The sequence below is a fragment of the Leucopleurus acutus genome, assembly GCF_964270905.1.
Source record: "Leucopleurus acutus genome assembly, chromosome: 1".
Classification (NCBI taxonomy): domain Eukaryota; kingdom Metazoa; phylum Chordata; class Mammalia; order Artiodactyla; family Delphinidae; genus Leucopleurus; species Leucopleurus acutus.
In genome coordinates, this window is record NC_139142.1 from 187,504,409 (window position 1) to 187,530,388 (window position 25,980).

The 25,980-nt window shown below is 40.1% G+C and overlaps 1 protein-coding gene and 1 pseudogene across 19 annotated transcripts in view; one reads left to right on the forward strand and one right to left on the reverse strand.

Moving 5' to 3' along the window:
• Positions 1–25,980, reverse strand: part of CCDC7 (coiled-coil domain containing 7) — a 288,810-nt gene that overhangs the window by 129,053 nt on the left and 133,777 nt on the right. For 17 of the 18 annotated variants that reach the window (XM_082854543.1, XM_082854542.1, XM_082854544.1 and 14 more), the window contains 2 exons: positions 22,627–22,722; positions 2,760–2,870 (listed from right to left, as the gene is read on the reverse strand). In XM_082854543.1, coding sequence (XP_082710669.1) covers positions 2,760–2,870; positions 22,627–22,722 — 207 coding nt within the window. The remainder of the gene's footprint in view (positions 1–2,759; positions 2,871–22,626; positions 22,723–25,980) is intronic. The other variant, XM_082854549.1, reaches the window with a different exon arrangement.
• LOC309971564 (vacuolar protein sorting-associated protein VTA1 homolog) lies at positions 8,918–9,842 on the forward strand (annotated as a pseudogene). The gene has a single exon. The product of its transcript is annotated as a vacuolar protein sorting-associated protein VTA1 homolog (transcript).

Genomic DNA, 25,980 nt, shown 5'->3' on the forward strand with positions numbered 1-25,980 from the left:
TAGGCTTTTCAGTTCTGAGGGGGGAGCAAAGTTTCTTCTCTTTAGACCTCGATTCACTGGCTGAGACACCTCCTGGGTCAATCAAATTAGAGATTCACCAGAGGGACTCTGAGAAAGCTAGGGAAGCAATTTGTGCCTACTGCTTATGGTCCACCAGTGATGGGATCTAAAGTTGTGGGAGACCCTGTATGACCCAGTAGCAAAAGAAATCTTAGAAATCTGGTAGTTTGCCTCCATATTAAAGGGATTAATCTTGTTAAACTTGGTGAAGGAGAAGGTCACACACACTGTTGGGCCTGTCACTACAAAACACCTTCTTTAGAGAGTCTTGACAGCAGTCATATTGGCTGAGGAGGTGGAAGAAAAGTGGGGGATAAAAAAAGCAAGCATCTGAGACTCTCTCCTTCCTCATCTGGATACTATTTTGGCTCTGACAGGATGACCAATCTGTGATGAGTTCTATACCACTGAAAAACATGTTTGGATCACCACTGCAGAAGTGACCGTGTCCCTCTGTGCTGCGCTGGTGGTCCCAGGGTCTACACTGATAGAGTGAGGAGAGTGAGATTCTTAACCAGACTCAAATTTCTTGATTCATTCATGCCACCCTTGCTAGATAGGTATCAAGCTCAAGTAAGCCTCCTCATAAGGTCAGGTCATTTGGCACTAGACAATTTAGATATTAACTGCCAAACTGTTGGACATGGAATAGCACCTACTGCCAAGGTAGCAGTGACTGACCAACAGTAAAAGCAATGTGAAAATGGTAATCAATAACCTGCTCCTGGACAATCTAGACCTAGATCTCTATAAGAGATCTATGGGTGAATATCCAATAACGAGGTGTCAAAGAGGTAGGCTGATGGGCTCACTACCAAGGAACTCATGGCCTGGTAGTGGGCCAAGGGATGCCTGAAAGGAAGCTGAATTGGGGTCCACGCGGGGATGACCCCTATGACTAATACAAGTGCTATTGCTCAGGTCTTTCCATTGAATTTTGACATGAGACTGAGAGCCCACCAACCTTTTTCAAGAACACTCTGCTTTCAAAAATGAACAAGACTATGAGTTAGACCAAGTCCCTTTGTCCTCAGTAGGAACATGAGGACCTATGCTAAGGTCAGAGTTTAATGGGGAGGTAGGAAAGAACTGCATTTCTTGGGTTTTTTGGATACTGGGGCTATGTGACTGTGATCTCAACTCCTGACACCAGCATGATGGAGAAACACATTATGTTCACTGGGTAAGGGTGAGGGATCTGGGTAAGGGTCCTGGGTCATTGGGTCTGAGGCCATTACCAATGGGGATCCTTATCCAGATCCAACGATGGGTGTTTCCCTTTAGATCACTATAAATTTCCATTGCTATGGCCCCATTAATATACGTTATCATTACTATAAATGAATTGTCAATGTGAATCCCTGCTTTGTATTAACTCCTAACAGGAATTGCTGCAGTTAGGGCCATTTTAGTTGGCATGTGTTAGACTGTGAACCTATCCAATTACCAGTGCCTAGTGCTTTTTTCTCCCCAAATACCTACCTGGGGAAGAAAAATGACTGCTTCATGGAGTGAAAGTTTTCCATGAGACTATTTAACTATTCAATAACTCAGTCAACTTGTGCCCACAGCTTCAGATGCACAGAGACTCATTTGACATACACAGCTCAGTGTCATAGTGTAGCCTTACACCTATGGTATCTGACATTGTGACTGTGATACAGGCTATTGTCTGAAGTTGAGGGAACTTGGTATGCAGCAGTTGATATAACTAAAGCCATTTTCAGCCTCCCTCTATTGTGGATGATCATGATCAGTATACCTTGTTGCGGGTTGGTCCACCATACACCACAACCATACTCCCACAAGGCTACCAAAATTCTCCAAATATGTCATCAACACAAAAGTGATGATATGGAAACATCCCACTCTCAGAGGGTGCAACAGACTTCTACTCTATTGATGACATAGTCTTAGGGCCCAACATGGGTACTATTAAACAAAGACTGGATGCCTCACAGACCCACATATAGCAACTCAGTGGGGTCATTATTATAGAAAAGGTAGTAATCTGGCACCCTAATAAAATTCCTGAGCATGATCTGTAAGGGTCATGATATCTCATTCCAGAGAAGTGTGCCAAGCGTTGGTCCTCTGTACTTCCACAAATGAAATGAAGACCTAGCAACTGGTGGGACAATTAAGCAACTTACACTGTCACATTCCCCATGTATGGTCCGTGATGGCACCTACCTATGGAGTAACTAGAAAGGTCTCTTCCTTTCAGTGGGGTCACGACCAAGAGGATGACGTGGAGATCCTCAGACAGGCCACCAGGCTGCCCTTCCCCACCCACCCCCCGCCATTTGCTCTTTGAGTTACAGAACTCAGCAACATTTCTGTTTACCAGTTGGAGGCTGTGGCAGAAGACCGCTGACACAGGGGTCTTGAGGCACCCCTTTGGGCTTTCAAACCCATATCTCTAGGAGTCAGCTGAAAGGTAAACACCCTTTAAGAGACATTTACTGACCTGTTATAGGGTCTTGGTAGATGCTGAGTGGCTGACCTACGACCAAGGGATCAGAAATACCAACCAAAGGGTACGAATAATTTTGCCTTTGTTCTCTAGTTATCTTAGGGTGTTCACACTCTAAGTCAAGGTATAAGATTTCTATAAAATACATGTTCATGAACTAAAGAAAAATAATCTTCTGATAAGTTTAATTTAAAATAAAGTTATCTATAATTATTATACTTACCATTGAGTCTTTCTCCTTTAGAAGGTCTTTGTTTCTTTACTTCCAGTTGAGTTTCTGACATTGAGTCTCCATGCTCAAGCACAGGATTTTCATCTGGTACTTTACGATGAGCTACACAAAGAGAGGCATTTAGTCCAATAAAAGGAAAAACAGATACACTGTTTGATCCTATACTTTCAAGTTACTGACAAGTGTACCTCAGCATTTTCTCACATTTCAAAAGTTATATGTAAATTACTATAACGCTGGATTGATATGAAAATGGTGAGAAGAGTTTTAATGGATGTGTACTGAAACTGTCTCATCATTTCATTAATATTCATAGGTTTCAAATATGTTCCAGTTTGGTCTCCAGTTTTCTTAACACTTTAGGTTAAAACACAGTCATAAACCAAACCACAAAAAGGTATATGCACAAGATTATTCATTACAGCATATCTGCAATTGTAAAATACTCAGAACCACTTACATGTGGAAATGTAGGAGACTGGTTCCATAAACCAAGGTATATACTATAAACTATGGTAATATCAACTATGCTGTACAGTATGGTCCAAACAACTGTACATACAACTGTAAAAGGAATGAAAAAGATCCCATAAACTAACATGGCGGAATGTCTAGTATATAATGTTAAATGAAATAAAAAACTGATAGAATAGTATATTATCTTTTAGGAAAGAACAAAAAGAAAACAAAAAAAATAGAGAGAGAGTTACCTTTACAAAATGAAACATAAGAAAGATAAACCAGAAAACAAAATAGTTTGTTACCAAAGACACTGAAGACCATGCTCACTGAATTACTACTGTTAGTGCTAAGTCTGTCCCTGGCATTGATAATACAGCCTATAATGCAGTGATTTTTTGAGACTCATTTTTAATGAAAAAGAATGTAAAGCTCTCAAGATTGCTTTGCCAGGGCTTCCCTGATGGCGCAGTGGTTCAGAGTCCACCTGCCGATGCAGGGGACACGGGTTTGTGCCCCGGTCCGGGAAGATCCCACATGCCACGGAGCAGCTGGGCCCGTGAGCCATGGCTGCTGGGCCTGCGCGTCCGGAGCCTGTGCTCCGCAATGGGAGAGGCCACAACAGTGAGAGGCCGGTGCACCGCAAAAAAAAAAAAAAAAAAAGATTGCTTTGCCAGTGACTTGAGGAGACCAGTTAGACTGGGGTACTTCTCCTCTATCATTAAGGAGGTTATTTGTTGCTTCCATGACCTGACTACTGTAAATAGTGTTGCAATGAACATTGGCATGCATGTGTCTTTTTGAATTACCATTTTTCTCTGGGTATATGCTCAGTAGTGGGATTGCTGGGTCATATGGTAGTTCTATTTTTAGTTTTTTGAGAAACATCCATACTGTTCTCCATAGTGGCTGGATCAATTTACATTTCCACCAACAGTGCAAGAGGGTTCTCTTTTCTCCACCCCCTCTCCAGCATTTACTGTTTGCAGATTTTCTGATGATGCCCATTCTAACCGGTGTGAGGTGATACCTCATTGTAGTTTTGATTTGAATTTCTCTAATAATTAGTGATGTTGAGCATCTTTTCATGTGCCTCTTGGCCATCTGTATGTCTTCTTTGGAGAAAAGTCTATTGACAGACAGAAGAATGGATAAAGACATGGTACATATATACAATGGAATATTACTCAGCCATAAAAGGGAACAAAATTGGGTCATTTGTAGAGATGTGGATGGACCTAGAGACTGTCATGCAGAGTGAAGTAAGTCAGAAAGAGAAAAACAAATACCGTATATTAAGGCATATATGTGGAATCTAGAAAAACGGTACAGATGAACCTGTTTGCAAGGCAGAAATAGAGTCACAGATGCAGAGAACAAATGTATGGACACCAAGGGGGGAAATGGGGGGTGGGCTGAATTGGGAGATTGGGATTGACATATATACACTAATATGTATAAAATAGATAACTAATGAGAACCTGCTGTATAGCACAGGGAACTCTACTTCACTTCGCTGTACAGTAGAAACTAACACAACATTGTAAAACAACTATACCCCAGTAAAAAAAAGGAGGTAATTTGTGAAACTTGGTAAAGAGATGTGTCACAACAGACTCCCTCTTTCAGAGTGCTTTGACAGCAGCCACTCTGCCCAAGGAAGTGGGGAGGGCAATGATGTGAACACTTGATTCCCTCTCCTTCCCCAGCTCCTTTCTCAGGTTTGGCCCACTTATGATGAGTTTCCTGACACTGAAAAAAGGTGTTTTAACTACCCGTATAACCATCTGGAAGGTGCCTGATAAGCCACCCTGATGGTCCTTTGGTTCAACAACGAGCAGCAAGAACAGGAGACAATGAGACTGGTAACCACTCAGATTTCCAGTGTCATTTGTGCCATATGTGCTGTTTTCCTAGTTCAATTAAACCTCCTTATAAGGTGATGTCAATTGGTTTACAAGACAATCCAGATCTTCACTGACAAATTTCAGGGAAAGGAAGAACCAGCAACAGATAGATATCATCTGGCCAGTGAAGAAAGTGACCTAAAAATGGTAATCAGGAACCCATTTATGGATGACCTGTTTAAGTGGTTTCCCAAGGAAATCTCTGGGTCTAGTTACTCAACAACGGGAACTCACAGAGAACACTGATGGACTCTCCACCAAGGAATTCACAGGTGACCCAACACACAGACACTCTAAAGTCCAAATGATGATGACACCTATGACTAACACTAGTGCTCTTCCCTCTGCATTTCCCAGTGAATCTTGAGATGAACCTGAGACACAACCCCCCTGCCATTACTTTTATCCAACCTCTCCGTTTTCTATATAAATAAGAATTAAGGTTACGCTAAGATTCTTATCTCCCCAGTTGTGATATGAGGATATGTGCTAAGGTTCAATGGAGAGATAGGTGTGAATTGCGTATCTGGGCCTTTTGGACACTGATGCACATATGACTAAGATCTCTATAACCACGGACACTACGATGAGGAGAAAACAGATAATGCTCACTGGTTTTTGGTCTGAGCTCACCAAATGGGATCTTTATCCAAATCCAACTATAGGCATGTCCCTACACACCACTAAAAATCTCCATTGTTATGGCTTCCATAACTGAATGTATTACTGGTTTAGATGTATTTTCTATGTGCATCTCACCCCTAAGGCCTGATAGGAACTACTGCATTTTAGGGCCATTTTAGGGGGGCATGTGGAAAACCAGTGCCTAGCACCTTTACCAACCAAAAACAACTCATTGCCCTTATTGCTGAACTTAATGAAACAAAAGTTCTCCATGAGGTTATTTCTCCATTCATAAGCCCTTTCGCTCTGTGTGTAAGGCCTTGGGTGCCTAGAGACTCAATTGATTACCGCTGGCTCAATGCCATAGTACAGCTCCAGACACTGGCATCACATGGTCCTGTGACCTTCACAGAAGTTTACTGCTCAAGGTGAGTCACGTAAGTATGCAGCAACTGATATCACAAGTGCCCTTTTTAACATTCCTGTTCTCACAAATGGCCAGGATCAGTTTACCTTATGTGCAATGGGTTACAACATACCTTTAATGTCCTTCCACAAGCCCATGACCTAGAAAAAGCCCTGCTCCAAGATCGAGTACTAAAACTTCCACTATATTGATGACATCCTCCACTGGAACCAGATAAGAGTACTACCCAACAGAGACTGGATTCTATGATGACCCACATGTGACAGCACAGCTGGGTCATTAATGTAAACAAGGTATAAAGATCTAATACGCAACTGAAATCCCTGGGGGCAAAGTGGAAAGGGGTACACTGTCACTCCAAGCTCCAAGGAAACTAAGTTTTCCTTCTCCATCCCCCACCAAGATACAAAGGAGGCCAAGCTTTTTTCAAGCACTCCAAAGAGCCAAGCTTATTTCTATCTCTACCACAACAAACACAAAGGACACTCAGTGTAGGTGTGTGTATGAATATCTGTATATATATGTGCATATATATGTATACATATGTATATACAGGAGTTCAACTCCAGGCCAAAATCCTGCTTGATTTTGCAGGTCCAACCACAGACAATTACAAGGTCTCTACCTGAAAGTTCTCATGGGGGAATGCTTCTCACCCCACACCAAATTTGATGCATACCCAGTGAACTTTAGACACTGGAGGTAGTTACAGTGGAGGACTAAGGCCCATCCATCCATACCATGCTCTTATGCGTTCTGGATTCCTATACAGGTGCCTCCATCAGAGGCCGCCTTGTGAAAGGGGGAGGGGTCAGCTGATACACTGCACTTTTCAGGTGCCTCTGTGTAGACCACTTCACTGGGGGAACCTAAAGATACTTTCCTCAGTTACTACACAGTATTCAAGACTTTACACTCCTAGCCATCCTACATCAATATCCACAAGGTTCCTGAGGTCATAAAAGGGCAAGAGCCTTTCATTTGGGGCTCCTTCAGATATGAGATAATCTTCCGCCAACCCGTACTCCCATCCGCACTGACATCTGACCCTTGCCTGGTTTGGTTCCATGGGGAAAATGAAACACTGGTGGAGCTGGGGCCCTTTCCTGTTTAGACTCTTGCTTATACTATTATAGGAAGTACATAAAATCTTAATTGTTACTTTCAGTTTGGCTTGCTATCTTAATTGACCAAGTCAAAACAGGCAGCTTTCTCTGACAGATTGGCATAGAGAACAAAGTAGTCAATAAAGTAAAAAATTCCTTTCTGGAAGGAGCACTTTGAGAGGTGCTAGTGAGACTCTTTCAGGGCATACTGCTGGATCATTTGCAAGAGTCAAAGGGTCCCACAGGGCACATCACCAGCCAGGCTAATGTGCCTCCAGAAGTGCTAGTGGACACCATGGGGCTCTCCAGGAGAGTACCATCATAACTTTACTCTCATTCTTCCAAGCCCTGGTGGAAATTACTGCACTGAAGGCCATGTTAAAGGAGCATAAGAGGATTGTGAACCTACCCGATTACCAGCACCTAGTACCTCTATCTCCCAAAAATCTGCCTGGGAAAGAAAAAGGAAAAACTGCCCTCTTTACTGAGTTTAACGCAGAAAAAGGCTCCTTGAGACTATATCCCTATTCAATAATTCACTTGACTTGTGTACCTGATCTTGAGTTCACAGATACTCAATTGATTTTGGCTGTTCAACCAACAGGACAACCTTGGCATCAGTGATATCTGACAGTGTGACTGTCGTAGTAACTTGTCCAGAGTGTGGGAACTTGTTATTCAGCAATGGATATCACAAACGCCCTTTTCAGTATCCCTCTGAATGGGAATGATTCCAGTCAGTTCATCTTTATGTGGAATGGGTACAATTCACCATTCATATCCTTCCACAAGTCTATCTGAATTTCCTATCTGTCATCAATGTATCAAAGCCTGGAAAATCTCCAGATTTTCCAGAGGAGGGACTAGCCCTCTACTTTACTGATAATGTCATCCTATTGAGTCCAGAGAAGGGAGCTGGACAACAGCCCCACAAGGGCTGGACACCCTGCTGACACACAAGTGGCAACTTGCTGGGCCACTTTTACAGAAAACGTACAAGTACGCAAGTGAAATTCCTGGGCTTGACCTGGGTATGGAGTCTCATTGTTTCATTCCATGGGAAAAGACTGGCTTTGATCCTCTCTGCTCCAGCAATTAAAAAGGAGGCCCAGGGACTGATGGAACTCTTCATCTACTTGCATTCTTAATGCCATCCATCTAAAGGGTTACAAGAAAGGTCATTTCCTTTCAGTGGGGCCACAACAAGGAGGATGACCTGCAAGCCCTCCAACAAGCCACCTAGGCTACCCTTCCTTTTGGCCCCTCTGATCCATTTTGCCATTTGAGTTACAGCTCTCAGCAACTATCTATTTACCAACTGGAGCTTAAGGCAGAAGAACACTGCCACAGGTCAGAGGCACCTGTTGGGGTTTTTAATTCATCATCTCTAGGAACAGCTCGCTGAAAGGTACACACCCTTTAAGAGACAATTATTAGTCCATTATTGGGCTTCAGGGGATACTGAACACATGACCCATGACTGTGAAACAGTCTCAAGACAACAAATTCTGACCAAAAGTTATCAACAGTTTTGCTTTTGTTCTCTAATTATCTTAGGGCATTCATACTTTACGTCAGTGAAAAATTTCTATAAGAACATGCCCAAATAGGATTCCTGGAGTGGAGATGCCCATGCTTGCTCCGCTGCCCCCACTGCCCCCACAGCTTAAGAGTGTACACCATCATTTGAGGACGGCTCAGGAGCATGACAAGCGGGGACCCCCTGTGGTGGCTTATTACTGTCATTTGTATGCAATGCAAACAGGAATGAATGTTGATAGTAAAACTCCTGAATGTCGTACGTTTTCACCAAAGCTAATGGATCAGTTAGATGCTCTTATGAAACAGTTGGGTGATAATGAAGCTGTTACTCAAGAAATAGTTGGCTCTGCCCATTTGGAGAATTATGCTTTGAAAATGTTTTTGTATGTAGATAATGAAGATCATGCTGGGCGATTTCACAAAAACATGATCAAGTTCTTCTACACTGAAAGTCTTTTAATAGATGTCAAAATAGCGGTTAGAGAACTCACTGATGAAAACGTGAAACACAGAAAGTATGCAAGGTGGAAAGCAACATATATTCATATTCATAATTTTTTAAAGAATGGAGAGACTCCTCAAGCAGGGCCTGGTGGGATTGAAGAAGATAATGATGTTGGAGAAAATGAAAATTCTGGAGCAACCTCTCTGCCCACTCAGCCCCTCAGCCGTCATCTTCAACTTATGACCCAAGCAACATGACATCAAGCAGCTTTACGGGAATACAAATTCCTCTCGGTGCCCGCATTCCTGCTAATACCCCAGAAGAAGCTCCTCACAGCACAGGTGTAACAAGTAACACTATCCAGCCTACTCCACAGACTATTCCGGCCATTGATCCTGCACTTTTCAGTACAGTTTCCCAGGGAGATACCCAACTAACATCAGAGGACTTTGCTAGACCTCAGAAATACTGCAAATAACGCTGGCAGAGCTTTGCAGTATGAAGATGTCAGCAGTGCAGAATCTACAGAAGACCCTCAAGTTACTGGCCACAGGCAGAGAATGAAGCCTTTGTAGAACAGATCCATGCATTTTTGGCTTAAAGAACTAACAGTCCATTACTCTATCTTCAGCCTATCAGAAGCACAGTTTTAAGGAAGATTTCAGTTCCACTGACTATAACAATAAAGTCTGTGTCTGTGTATCAGATTCCTGTTGAAGCTTTCATCAACAGCCTCGACCAATTTTCATTGTCCATTTAGTGGATCCAGTAATCTCTGGGTATACACAGGGCTGATGCGAGCAAGATCCTAAAAATGTCCACTGAACCCTGCTTGTTCAAAAAATGAAAACACCCTTCTATGAAATATACTGGGAATCAGCTTTGTATCTTAATTTAAATAAATTAAGGAATTTTTAAATCCATAATTTGGACAAACAGACCATATTACTTTGCTATAAAATTCTAATTTAACTTTTAATAAAGATTGCAAGAATATTCTAGATTAGAGGTCACATTTTGTTTTCCTTAGGACTTATGAAACAGATATGAACGTCCTAAATTGTTAGATGAACCTGAAAGAGATTATGTTTAAGTTTCAATTTATATTCATATTAATTATAGCTACATTAAAAGTTAAAATGTTCATAGAAAGAAATACAACAAGGTAAACAGGTAGAATCAGTTTTAGATGTAAGAATAATGTTGGTTTCCCAATTGTTTTCCCTTATCCATTGGCGTTTAAGGTGAATTGGTATTTGCTTCATAGGCAGTTTGACTGCATGTATCAGAGAATGAAAACAAGACATTTGCAGTAATGCCTGGAAACTTGGTGCTTTGAGTTAAGGTTCTCCTCTGCTACTATGGAATGGATTCCATAGAGTGTATAGCTATGAATGATGCAGATTTTAAGAACATAGATTCTCAGTTGATAAGTTAATAAGTTTTGTGAGGAATTATGGACTTACTGTGTCACCTGCATTTGTGCTGTGTAAAAAATAAATACAAGGATTCTTTTAACTAGTTCAAAAAAAATATGCCCAAATACATATTCACGAACCAAAGAAAAAGGATCTTCTGATGAGTACAATTTAAAATAATTTAAAGTCATCTATAATTATTAAACTTACTAATGAGACTTTCATCTCTAGAATATTTTTGTTTCTCTGCATGCATTTCTGTTTCTGACTTTGAGTCTTGATGCTTAAACATAAGATTTTCATCTGACACATGATCATGAGCTACAAAAAGAGATACATTTAGTGCATTAAACTGAAAAACAGGTCTATTGTGAAATCCCTATATATCAAATTTATACACATGTTTAGCAGTATTTTCTTTCATTTTTATAAACATAAAATATAAGTAAATTACCATAATGCTAGACCTGACATAAAAATTGTGAGGAAAATTTTAATGTGTGTAAGACTCACTGTTTCATAAATATTTGTTGGCATCACATACATTTTATATTAGTCCCTACTTGTTTTAGATTATTATAACTTAGGTTAATATATACTCATAGACCAAATAATGAAAATGTATATGTAAAGGTTATTCATTACACCATATTTTTAATTGCAAAATACTCAAAAGCACCTAAATGTACTAGCATGTGAGATTGGTTGAAAAACAAGGTACATACTATAAATTAGGGTAACACAAATTATGGTGTATGATGTGGTACAAAGAGTTACACATAAAGCTATAAAAAGATACTTATAAACCAACTTGGAGGGACTGTTAGGAGATAGGTTAATTGTAGAAAAAATGAAAAGAGAAGGTATCAAGTATGCTATCTTTTAGGAAAGAAAAGAGTGGGAAATGGAAAGAAAATATAAGATACTTACCTTTAGAAAAGGAAATACAGGAAAGATAAACCAGAAAACAATGTAGTTGGTCACCTAAAGTTGCATGCAGAATAGGACACAAGGACTACTGTTAAATCTAAACATGTCCCGGGCACTGATGACATCCTTGATGCAGCAAATGTTTCTCATATTTAATGAGAAAGTAGGTAGAGCCCTCAGGATTGCTTTGCCCAGTGACCCAAAGAAACCAAAGAGATTTGGATAGTTTGATTCCACCACAAAGAAAGTAATCTTGTTAAAATTATTTAAGGACAGAAGCACCTTTTCTGGTGTGTTACGGCAGAACCCCCTCTTTCAGAACATCTTCCATGACGACTTTGCCCAAGGAGGATGAAGAAGGAGGTGGGAGAAATGTCATGTACACCTGAGACCTTCTCCTTCCTTTACTAGCTATTATTTGTTCTTGGACTGGTTTGGTCCAATCATGGTGAGTTCTCTGACACTGGAAAACTTTTTTGGTCTACTCTTACGGCCACCTATAAGGGGCTCTGCAAGCCACCTGACAGTTCCTTGATTTGACAATGAGAAGTAAGAAAAGTAAATGATGAGATTGTTTACCAGACTCAGATTTAAGTTCATTCTTGCCACTCTCACTGGTCATCTGTCTCAATTAAACCTCCTTATAAGGTGATGTCACTTGGTTCACGGCACAATCCATGTGTGAAATGAAAAATTTCCAAGCAAAGAAAAAGCAGCTACTGGCAAGACACTAACTTTTCACTAGTAGTCAGAGTGATGTAAAAATGGTAATTGGGTACTTACTCCTGGATCATTGGGTTAAGGTCTTTCCCAAAGACATCTATGGGTCCTGTTACCCAACAATGGGTCTCAAGGAGGAGACTGATAGACTCTCCTTCAGATACTTGTGACTAGATAATGGCCACTGGGGGCACAACAGAGTCCACATACTGACAACTCCTATGACTAATATAAATAATATTCCTTCCAACCCTCCCAGTGAATCTTGACCTGAAATCTCTCTACTTTTATCCAAACCTCTTAACTTTAAAAATAAACAAGACTATGAGTTAGGCCAAGGTCCCTATGTCCTCACTGGGAACATGAGGACGTTTGCCAAGGTCACAGTTCAATGGGGAGGTGAGGAAGAATTTCATTCCCTGGTCCTTTTGTACCAAGATGAAGGAAAACTATATATGTGTGTGTGTGTGTGTGTGTGTGTGTGTGTGTGTGTGTGTGTGTGTGTGTGTGTGTGTGTGTGTGTGTGTGTGTGTGTGTGTGTGTGTGTGTGTATTTATATAGTCTAAGTGTGCATCCTTAACACCCCATCCTTATCCCCAAGCCATGATCATAAATACTACAACTGAGGCCATTTCAGTGGCTCTGGTAGTCTGTTAGGTAGTCTGAACCTAACAGTCTATCAGTACCTAGTCCCTTTGACTACCAAAGCAACTCCCTAGAGGATGAAAAGAGACAGCTTCCTCATTACTGAGCTTAATGAAGCAAAAATTCTCCGTAAGACTATTTCTCTATTCAGTAGCCCCATCTGGCCTGTGGATTAGGCCTCAGGTGTATGGAGATTCAATTGATTATTAGAGGCTCAATGCAGTCACGCAGCTTGAGCACTACTAGTGTTACCTGAAATTATGACAGCCATGAAGGCTGTGGCCCAAGCTGAGGCAAGTACAAAGCAACTGACATTACAAATGTCTCTTTCAGCATCCCTGTCCACAGGGATGATCAGGATCAGTCTGCCATACGTGTCATGGGTTGCAACGTACCTTTAATGTCCTTCCATAAGGCCATGACCTGGAAAAAGTCCCACTCCCACATGGAGCCCTAGCCTCCCCCTATATTAACAATAACCTCCACTAGGCCTAGGCAAGGGAATTACCCAACAAACACAGAAAGCATGTGGACTTACATGTGAGTTAAGTCTGGGCCATTAATACAGAAAAAGTACCAGGACCTGGTACCCAAGTGAAATCTCTGGAAGTAAACTGAGAAGAGGCAGTATGTGTCATTCCATAGGAGACAACTGCCAAGCTTTAGTTCCTCTAAGCCCCCACAAACACAAAGGAGACCCAAAGATTGGTAGAACTTTTCAGCTACTAGTACTTTGACATTCACCATGTGGTCATCTTGATGGCATTTGTCTATTAGGATACCATTTTTGGTCTCTACCTTTGAGACCAAAACAGGATGTCCTAGAGGCCCTCCAACAGGTTTCTGACTCTGTCCATCCCCTTGGCTCCTCTGATACACATTTGTGTTTGAGTTACAGATCTCAGCAACCTCTCAGTTTGCTGATTAGAGCCTATGGCAGAAGGACACTGCCAGAGGCCAGAGCTGCCCATTAGGCTTTTGGTATCATAGTCACCTGGAGTCAGATGAAAGGTACAAACCCTTTAAGCGACTACTATTGGCCTGTTATAAGGCCTTGGTGAATAATTAGTATATGACCCATGGCCATGAAATAGTCTTATGACTAGAAATACCAACCAAAAGTTATGAATATTTTGGCCTTTATTCTCTAGTTATCTTGGGGTATTCATACTTTAAGTCTAAGTGTAAAACTGCTATAAAATATATGCTTAAATACTGATTCATGAACCAAAGAAAAATATCTTCTGATCACTTTAATTTAAAATAATTTAGGGAGTGACATCAGCAAAACGGCAGGGTAAGAGATCACAGTCCCGAAGCCCATGGAAACACTGATTTAACAATTCGTGGATGAAATACATTTATGAGAGCTTCAGAGTCCACTCAAGAAGTTCCAGCATGCTGGTGGAACATAACATCCTAGATAGCTGCATTAAAAAGGGTAAGAAGAACAGTTTTGCTTTACCTATGTCACCCCTCCACCAAGTCAGCACAGCTCAACACAGAGAGAGATTCCCTCACCCACAATTTTTCCCATGGGAGAAAGAGAGAGGGAAGTGAGCATAAGCCTCTCAAAGCCTTTCAGGGTGCTGCCTGAGAGGCCCACTTCTATCTCACCTTAATTAGAACACTGAAGGAATCAACATAGCTGGATTGTCTGTGGGCAGCTAGAAAAAGGACCTCAAATAAAAAACCTAACTTTACACTTCAAGGAACTAGAAAGAGAAAAATAAACTAAACTCAAAGTTATCAGAAGGAAGGAAATAATAAAGGTTAGAGCAGGAATAAATGAAACAGAAAACAGAAAATTTTTCTAAAATTTTAGCCCATTCATGAATGGGCTAATCCCACTCATGAGGGCTCCACCCTCATGACCTAAGCACCTCCCCACTCCTAATACAATTACATTAGACATTAGGATTTTAACACATGAATTATGGGGGGGACACAAACATTCACTGGTAGAAACTTCCAAATTCATTTTATGAGGCCAGCATTACCTAGATAGCAAAGCCAAACAAAGACACCACAAGAAAATGACAAGCCAATATCCCTGATGAACTCATGCAAAAATTCTCAACAAACTACTAGCAAACAATTCAACAGCACATTAAAAAGATCATACACCATGACCAAATGGTATTTACTCTACTCAGGCAAGGATGGTCCAACATCAATCAATGTGACACATACACCACATTACAGAGCAAGGGATAAATATTACATGATCATCTCAACAGGTGCAGAAAAAAAATCTGAAAATATTCAATACTTTTTCATGATAAAAACTCCCATTTTAACTCCCATGATAAAAACTCCTAATTTCATAAATTAGGGATAAAAGGAATTTACCTCAACCCAATAAAGGCTATATATAGAAAATCCTGAAGACTCCACCAAAAAGCTGTTAGAACTAATAAGTGAATTCAGTAAAGGTGCAACATACAAAATCAATATAAAAAAAATAAAAAATCAATTGCATTTCTATACACTAACAACAAACTATGAGAAAGAGAAAATAAGAAAATAATCCCATTTACAATGACATCAAAAAGAAAAAAATAAATTTGACAAAGGAGATAAAGTATTCATACACTGAAACTATAAAATAGTGATGACAGAAATTAAAGAAGACAAAAATAATGCAAAGATATTCCATGCTCGTGAACTGGAAGAATTAATATTTTTAAAATGTCCACACCACCCAAAGCAAGCTATGGATTAAATGCAATCCTTATTAAATTTCCAATGGCATTTTTCACAGAAATAAAACAAAAAAATCCTAAAATTTGTATGGACTCGCAAAAGATCCTTTATAGTCAAAGCAATCTTGAGAAAAAAGTACAAAGGTGGAGGCATCATACTTCCTGATTTCAAACTACAGCTGACCCTTGAACAACATGGGGGTTAGGGGCACTGACCTCCCTTCCCACCTACACAGTCGAAAATCCACACAGAATTTTACAGTTGGCCCTCTATATCCATGGCTCTGCATCCACAGATTCAACCAACCACAGATTATGTAGTACCATAGCATGTATTTAATGAAAAAATTCTGTGTATAAGTAGACTCATGCAGTTCAAATCTGTGTTGTTCAAGGGTCAGTTTTGTATTACAAAGCTATTGTAATCAAAACAGTATGGTATTGCCATAAAAATGGACATATAAATCAATGGAAGAGAACAGAGATTCCAGAAATAAACCTACACATATAGGGTCAATTAATTTACAACAAATCAGCCAAGAATAAACAGTGAAGAAAGGACAGTCTATTCAATAAATGATGTTGGGAAAACTGGACAGCTACATGCAAAAGAATGAAACTGGACCACTATCTTACACACACAAATCAATGCAAAATCAACTAAAGACTTGAATGTAAGACCAGAAACCATAACACTTCTAGAAGAAAACATAAGCAGTAAGCTCCCTGACATTATCAGTCTTGGTGAAGACTTTTTGGATTTGACACCAAAAATGAGACTGCATCAAACTAAAAAGCTTCTGCACGGCAAAGGAAAATATCAACAAAATGAAAGGCAACCTACAGAATGGAAGAAAGTATTTGCAAATCGTATATCTGACAAAGGGTTAATATCCAAAATAAAGAAATAACTCATACAACTCAAAAGCAGAAAAAAAATCTGATTAAGAAATGGATAGAGGATTTGAAAGGACATGTTTCATTACAGGTGGCCTACAGGTACATGAAAAGGTTCTCAACATTATTAATCGTCAGGAAAATGCATATCAAAACCACAATGAGATACCACCCCATACCTGTTAGAATGGCTATTATCAAAAAGACAGGAAATAAGTGTTGGTGAGAATGTGGAGAAAAGGGAGACCTTGTGCACTGTTGGTGGGAAGGGAATTTGGTGCAGCCACTGTGGAAAACATTATGGGAGGTTCCTCAAAAAAGTAAAAATAGAACTACCTTACAATCCAGCAATTCCACTTCTGGGTATTTTTCTAAAGGAAATGAAAACACTAACTTGAAAAGATATCTAAACCCCTATGTTCACTGCAGCATTATTTATAATAATAATATAATAGCCAAAACATGGAAACAACCTAAGTGTCCATGGACAGATGAATGGATAAAGAAAATGTAGTATACATATATACAAAGGAATATTATTCAGCCATAAAAAAGAAGGAAATCTTGCCATTTGGGACAACATGGATGCATTTTGAGGGTACTATACTAAGTGAAGTAAGTCAGTGAAAGAAAGACAAATACTGTATGATCTCAATTATATGTGGAATTAAAACAAAAACAAAACCAATATCAAAACTCATAGAACAGATTGGTGGTTGCCAAAAGCAGGGGGTAGAGGGTGGGTGAATGGGTGAAGGTGGTCAAAAGGTACAAACTCGCAGTTATAAAATAAATAAGTACTGGAGATAAAATATACAGCATGGTGACTACAGTTAATACTGCATTGCATATTTGGAAGTTCCTAAGAGAGTACATCTTAAAAATTCTCATCACAAGAAAAAAAATTTAACTATATGTGGTGATAGATGATAACTAAACTTATTGTGATACTTTTTGTAATATATACATATCTCGAGTCAGTATGTTGTACATATGAAACATGTTATGTGTCAATTATGTATCAACAGAAAAGTTAAATTACAAAGGATAAGAAAAGGAACTAAAACTGAAACTAAATTTAAAGAACTGAATCTACTGAAGGAAATAAGAAAGCACTAATGCAAGTAAATCATCAATATAGTATTTGACGTACACCCTCACTCCTGGGCAAAAGAGTAGAGGGGTGAACTGTAAACAAATCACAAAATCTTTTTCCTCTTTTTCAACTGTAAGTTAAGATGTTTATTGAAGAATTTATTTTTTAAATTTATTTTATTGAAGTACAGTTGATTTACAATGTTGTGTTAATTTCTGCCGTATAGCAAATTGACTCAGTTATATATGTATATATATATTTCATATTCTTTTCCATTATGGTTTATCACAGGATATTGAATATAGTTCCCTGTGCTATACAGTAGGACCTTGTTGTTTATCCATCCTATATATAATAGTTTGCATCTGCTAATCCCAAACTCCCAATCCATCCCACCCCCACCCTCCACTCCCTTGGCAACCACAAATCTGTTCTCTGTTTGCAAATCACAGAATCCTCTTAGTAGATTCGTTTTTCTAGGGTTCTACATTCTGAAATAATTTTAGAAGCATTATAAGGTAGAGCAAATGAGTAAATGTACTGATGTTGATCAGAGTCAGATTCACACTGTGGAAGGAAGGATATACACACCGGAAATAGAGAAAGATCAGAACAAGTCTTGAGGGGAGAGAATGAAATTGAAAGTGTCTTTGAGAAACCATGATTTCTAAATATGTCTGTGAATATGCATATATACATATATGTGCACGTTTATGTATGTAAGCATACATGAAGATGACTATATGGATATGTATATCCATATATGTATATCATGTGTACCTGTATGTGGACATGCATATGTGTTTACACTGAGGCACTGACAACATGCCAAAATCTTCTGCGTGATCTGTCAGGCCCAACCTTAGACGATTACAAAGGCTTGATCTGGCAGCTGTCATGGGGGAAATCTTCATACTCCACACTAGACTCTGAGACATAGCCAGTGCACTGCAGACATTGGAATTAGTGCAGTCATGGACTAAGGCCATATCTGCATTCTTAGTCTGAGTGCTTCAATTCTGAAGCATTCTTATGTAGGGAGGACTCAGCTGAGACCCTGTACATAGACCACCTTTTCATTGGACCTTGTAGACCTTTTTATTATCTCTGACTCTGTTTTCAGTACTTTTGCACTCCTCCTAGACCTCCCACTTCTATCTCCTCTCAGATCTATAGAACAGCAAGAACCTTTTGTTTGGAGCTCCTTTGGTTGTGAGATGATCTTCCCCTACCCCAGCCCTGTCAGCACTGATGTATCTGACCCTCATCCAATGATGTTCTGTGGGGGAAAATGGAATATTGGTGTGGCTGGGAACCTTTCCTGTTTAGACTCTTATACTATTACAGTAAGTGAATAAATGCTTAAATTTACTTTCAATTTACTTGCTGTCTTACTTGACCAACTCAAAAACTGGCAGCTCTCTCCCTGACAAGTTAGCACAGTGAGCAATGTGGTCAATGAAGCACAATTCCTTTCTGGAAGGAGCACTAGTGAGTCCTCAGGGCTCTCTAAGGGGGCACTTACTGAGTCATTTGTTAAGAGTCTGAGGTTCCCACAGGGCACATGACCATTCAGGCCAACGTGTCTCAGGAACTGCTGACAGATTGTGTGACATGCTTAGGAGAGTGTTACTTTATTGTTTACATGATCCTTCTTTTTTTTTTTTTTTGCGGTACGCGGGCCTCTCACTGTCGTGGCCTCTTCCGTTGCGGAGCACAGGCTCCGGATGCACAGGCTCAGCGGCCATGGCTCACGGGCCCAGCCGCTCCGTGGCATGTGGGATCTTCCCGGACCGGGGCATGAACCCGTGTCCCCTGCATCAGCAGGCGGACTCTCAACCACTGTGCCACCAGGGAAGCCCCATGATCCTTCTATTTTAATAGTCCTGTTTTGCTGGCCAAGATGCCCAGTGGGTGGGTCAAATTAAACATCAAACAGGGATTTTGACAAAACTGGGGAAGCAATTCCTTGGCTACTTACAGTTTCATCAATAATGGGATCAGGGCTTCCCTGGTGGCGCAGTGGTTGAGAGTCCACCTGTCGATGCAGGGGACACGGGTTCGTGCCCCGGTCCAGGAGGATCCCACATGCCGCAGAGCGGCTGGGCCTGTGAGCCATGGCCGCTGAGCCTGTGTGTCCGGAGCCTGTGCTCCGCAGCGGGAGAGGCCGCAACGGTGGGAGGCCCGAGTACCGCAAAAAAAAAAAAAAAAAAAAAAAAAGGGATCAAAAGTTGTTGGTGACCCTGCATGCTGAGTTGTACTCAGTGACTACTGTTAGATCTAATGCTCCTGGAACTTGTGTTCAGCCTTTGCTATAGTGGTTACTGTAATTCATGATTTAATGAAAAGGAATGTAGAGTGCTGAGGATCACTTTACCCAGTGACCTGAAGAGACCTTATAGACGTGAGTCGTTCATCTTCACATTTAAAGGAGTATCTTGTTAAAGAAGTAATCATGTAACCTTGCCGGGTTGCTAATACAGAAACATTTCTTGGAGAACCTTGACAATGGTCACACTGCACAAGGAGGTGGAATAAAGGAGTATGAAAAAATACAGACATCCAAGACTCTCCTTCCTCAGCTGGGTACTGTTTTGGATCCGACAGATGGCTCATCCTTGCCTTTGTAAAACATGTTTTAAGCATACGTGAAAAGGCAATAGTGACTCCATGAGCCACCCTGGTGGTGCCTAAGGTATACAATGAGGGAATGAGGACAGCAGATGATGAGATTGTTTTTTTTTTTTTATTTACCAGATTCAGGTTCCTAGGTTCATTTGTGCCACTATTGCTGGACATCAAGCTCGATAAACATCCTAATAAGGTCAGGGCAATTGGTCTACGACACAATCTGGACCTTAACTGACAAATTTCTGGACAAGTAATAGTGAATAATGCCAAGATAGCAATGACTGACCAGAAGAGAGAATGATGTAAAAATGGTAGTCTAGTAACCACCCCGGACCATCTGGGCAAAGGCCTTAAAGAGATCAAAGGGTGTGTTACCCCCAAAACAGGGTCTGAAAGGAGTAGACTGATGGGATATTTACCAAGGACCCGAAGGCCAGGTAGTGGGATAAGGGAGGCCCAACAGGCCACTACTGTGGCCTATGACTAACACAGGTGCTATGTTTCTGCTTTTCCCAGTGATCCTTGCCATGAATCAAAATGCTCTGCCAACTTTTACCAAGACTTTACGGCTTTCAAGATAAACAAGACTATGGGTTAGGCCGGGCCCCATATATCCAGTGGGAATGTGAGGACTTATGATAAAGTTAGAGTTCAGTGGAGATGTGCAGAATTGCATTCCCAAGCCTGTGGGACATGGGTGCATAGGTGACTGTGATCACCACAACCCCCGACACCAGGATGAGGAGGACACTGATAATGCCGAGGTGGTACTCCACGGCCACCACCAATGGGAAACTTACCCAGACCCTACAACAGTGTACCCACTCAGGCCACCTCAAAACTCCATTGTTATAGCCCCCACTGTTGAATGCATTATTGGTATAGAAGTACTGTTTACATGAACCCCTACTTGCATTCACCCCAAACCCTGATAGAAATTACCACTTCAGCAAGACAAGTGGAAGACTGTGAAACTACTCAACTACCAGAATCTAGTACTTTGTTCCTCAAAAACAAATGCGTGAAGAAGAAAAGTAAATAACTGTCCTTATTGATGAGCTTAATGAAGCAAAAATTCTCCCTGAGACTGTTTCTTCATTCAGTAGCTCAGTGGACCTGGGCATATGTCCTTGTGTGTGTAGAGACTCCAGTGATAATTGGCAGCTCAGTGATGTAGTCCCCAGGCACTAGTTATATCTGATATTGTGACTGTCATGGAAGCTACTGTCCACAGTGAGAGAATCTGGTATTCTGTAATAGACGGTGCAAATACCCTATGCATAATCTCTGTCCACATGGATGATTAGGATCAGTTCGTCATATGGGGAACAGATTGCATTGCCTCACTAATGTCCTTCCATAAAGCTACATAAATTCCCCAACTATCTTTCACCAAACAGTCTTGACCTAGAAATGTCCTACACCCAGAGGGAGCACTAGCCTTCCAGTCTATTGATGACATCATCCAAATAGGTCCATACAAGGGCACCACTTAACAAGAACTAGACGTCCTACAGACCAATATGTAGCAACATGGCTGGACCATTATTACAGATAAGACATAGTTACCCAGTACCTAACTGAAATCCCTGGGCAAAATCTGTGAGGGGCACAACGTGTCATTCCAAAGGAGAAGACTGCCAAGCTTTGACACACTCTACTTGAACAACTGAAAATGAGGCCCAGCTATTGGTGGGACTATTTGGATACTTGCACTCTCATAGTCCCCATGTGTGGTTCTTGATGGTATTCATTACTATTAGATTACTTCAAAGGCCACTCTTCTCAGTGGGGCCACAACCAAGAGGACGCACTTGAGGCCCTCCACCAGGCCTCTCAGGCTATCCTTCCCTTGGGGCCCTCTGATCCTCATTTGCTGTTAGAGTTACAGCTCTCAGCAACATCTCTGTTCACCAAGTACAGTCTGTGGTAGAAGGCTACTACCATAGGTCACAGACAGACACCCTTTGGAGTTTTGGACCTATAATCTTCCAGTCTGCTGAAAGGTATGCATCTTTTTTGAGAAAATTATTGGCCTATGATTGAGCCTTGGTGTCTGAGTATATGACCTATGACTGTGAAATAATATTACAACCAGAAATACCAATGTAAGTTATGAATACTTTGACTTTTGCTCTCTAATTTTCTTAGGGTATTTACAACTAACATCAAAGAAACTATAAATGTTGCATAAAATATAATCTCAGATGCATATTCATGAACCAAAGAAAAATATTTTCTACTGAGTTTAATTAAAATAATTTAAAGTTATCTGTAATTATTATACTACTTAAGGTATATATTACCTTTGAATGTTCTCTGTGTATTTACTTGCATTTGTGTTTTTGATATTGAGTCTTGATCCTCATAGAGAAGATTTCCATCTGGTACTTCAAACTGAGCTACATAAAGAGAAGCATATAATCAAATAAATAGAAAAACAGATCTATTGTGAACCCCTAACTTTCAAATTTATAACAAATGTACAGCATAAATTCTTCTCAATTTTATAGACTTATAAGTAGATTACCATAATACTAGATCTAATATGAAAAGAGAAGAGTTTTAATGGGTATACATTGAAACTGTCTCATTATTTCATTAATAATCCTAGGCATCACATGTGCTTTCTATCATTCTCTATATTTCCTACGTAGGACTTTTATACTTAAGTTAAAACTTAATTATAGGATAAAATATCAGGAAGACGGAGGACTAGGAAGTTCCAGACCCTCATTACCCTATGGAGACACTAAGTTAATAACAATATACAGACCAAAATACCATTATGAGAACTCTAGAAACCAGTTAAGAAGCTGCATCATCCAAGTGAATTACTAACCAAGAAAAACTGTATCAAAGAGGGTAGGAAGGGTCATGGCATTTTGCCCAGCTTAGTTAGCCCCACCATCTCCCTGGCAGAGTGTGCCACAGTGCGCCACAGTCACAAGGAAGTCTCGCAATTTCCAGATCCTCCATTGGGATGAAAAGAGTGACACTTGCATCCAACTTTCTGGCATGTCTAGGCACTGTCTGACTCATTGGTTGCTGTCTTGCCTGATCTGGAAAGCTGATGGGGACAGTTCCATAGTTAGATACCAGGTTGGAGACTGCTGAAAACAAAGGCAAGTGCCGTTACACATTAGAGCTGCAGGGGTTATGAAGTTCTGCAAATGATGGAGGAGCAAGAGATTACAGGTGGAGGAATACAATAGAAACCAAAACAAAAATCTCCTGAGAAGAAACAGGAGAGATCCTCTTAGGGAAATTAGGAGAGTAAAAAAAAGTCATATAGGGCTTCCCTGGTGGCGCAGTGGTTGAGAGTCCGTCTGCTGATGCAGGGGACACGGGTTCGTGCCCCGGTCTGGGAAGATCCCACGTGCCACAGAGCGGCTGGGCCCGTGAGCCATGGCCACTGAGCCTGTGCGTCCGGAACCTGTGCTCCGCAACAGGAGAGGCCACAACAGTGAGAGGCCCGCGTACTACCAAAAAAAAAAAAAAAAAGTCATATACACTAGAATAAAAGTACACACAAGCCCAGAGAAGATACATCCCCAGCGAAGGTTTGAGAAGTATCAGAACCTCCATGTCAGGCTGATTAGTCAAGGTGTTCCCCTGTATCTGAAAAGACTGAGAGAGATAGCTATGTTTTCAAATTCCCAAATCTCAACAAAATATGACAAAGCATACAAAGAAACATGGAAACATGTCCCAATCATGGGAAGAAAATAAAGTTCCAGAAACCAACCCTAAAAAACCACAGGTCTGTGAATTACCTCACAAGGAATTTTAACAACTGCCTTAAAGATTCTCAATGAGCTGAAAGAAATATAAACTAAATGAAATCAGGACAATGAAGCATGAACAGAATTAGAATATCAACAAAGATATAGAAACTATAAAAAAAACCTCTGGTGCTGAGCAATATAATAACTGAATTGAAAAGTTCACTAAAGGGGTTCACCATCAGACTTGATCAGGCAGAAAAAAAATCAGCAAACTGGGAGACAGGTCATGTGAAATCATTGTATCTGAGGAGCAAAAAGAAAAAAGAATTAAGAAAAGTGTAGAGAGCATGAAGGATTTATGGGACCCTATCAGGTGGACCAAGATATGCATTATGAAAGTCCCAGAAGAGAAGAGAGAAAAAAGGGAGCAGAGAGTTTATTTGAAGAAATGACAAAACTTACCAAATTTTAAAAAGAAATGGATATACAAATTCAATAAGCTTTATAAACTCCAACTAGGAAAAACCCAAAGAGACCAACACCGAAACACAATGTAGTCAAACTGTCAGAAGTCAAGGAAAAAGAGAAAATCTTAAAAGAGGCAAGAGAAATACAATTTGTCATGTGCAAGGGAGCCTCTATAAGATTATAAATGAATTTCTCAGAAACCTTGAAGGCCATAAGACAGTGGGATGATACTTTCAGAGTGCCAAAAGAAAAAAACTGTCAACCAAGCATATGATATTTGGCAAAACTGTCCTTCAAAACTGAAAGGGAAATTAAGATTTTCACAGATAAACAAAAGCTGACGGAGTTCATACCACTAGACCTGCTCTGCCGGAAATACTAAAGGAAGTCTTTCAAGTTGAAATGAAAGGATATTAGATGGCATCATGAAGCTGTATGATAATATAAAGGTTTTGGTTAAGATATATGGACAAATGTAGAAAGGTATATTACTGAAATTTTGATGCATAACTTCCCTTTTAATTCTTATACAGAATTAGGAGAAAAAGCATAAAATAACTATAAATCTATGTTAATGGGCACACAGTATACAAAGATGTAATTTGTGACACCAATAAATAAAGTGAGAGGAAAGAGCTTTAAAGGAGTACAGTTTAGTGACAGAAGTATGTATGTGTTTGAAGTTAACTTGTTACTGGTATAAAATATATTATTGTAACCATAACAAAAACATTTATAGACTATTCATGTTATGGATACATGTTTGTATCTCCCAAAATTCATATGTTGAAGCCCTAACCTCCAATGTGATGGTTTTGGAGATGGGGGGAAGGGAAGTAATTAAGGTTAAATGACATCATAAGGGTAAGACCCTGATCTGATGTGATTGTTGCCCTAATAAAAAGAGACACCAGAGCTTTCATTCTCTATCTCTCTCTCTCTCCATTTGCACACAAAGAAGAGGTCATGTGGGTACACAATAGATGGTGGACACTTATGAGCCAAGAAAAGACATCTCAGAATGAAATCTAACTTACTAGCACCTAGATTTTGGACTTCACCTACAGAACTGTAATAAATAATTTTCTGTTTTTTTTTTTTAAGTGACCCTGTCTATGGCTTTCAGTTATGGCAGCCTGAGAAGACTAATACACAAAAGGAAATGAGAAGAGAATTAAAGCATGCCACTGCCAAAAAAAATCAATGAAAGACAAAGGAAGAAAGTAAAATAGGAAATGAGGAGCAAAAAATTATGAGACATACAGGAAATAATTAACAAAATGGCAAAAGTAAGTCCTTTCCTAACCAACTGTATGCCAACTAATTGGATAACCTAGAGAAATGGATAAATTCTTAGAAACACACAACCTACCAATGTAAGTAGGTTAAACTCCCTGGACACAGAGTAGCTGTACGTATAAAAATTAAGACCCACCTATAATGCTGTCTACAAGAGATTCACTT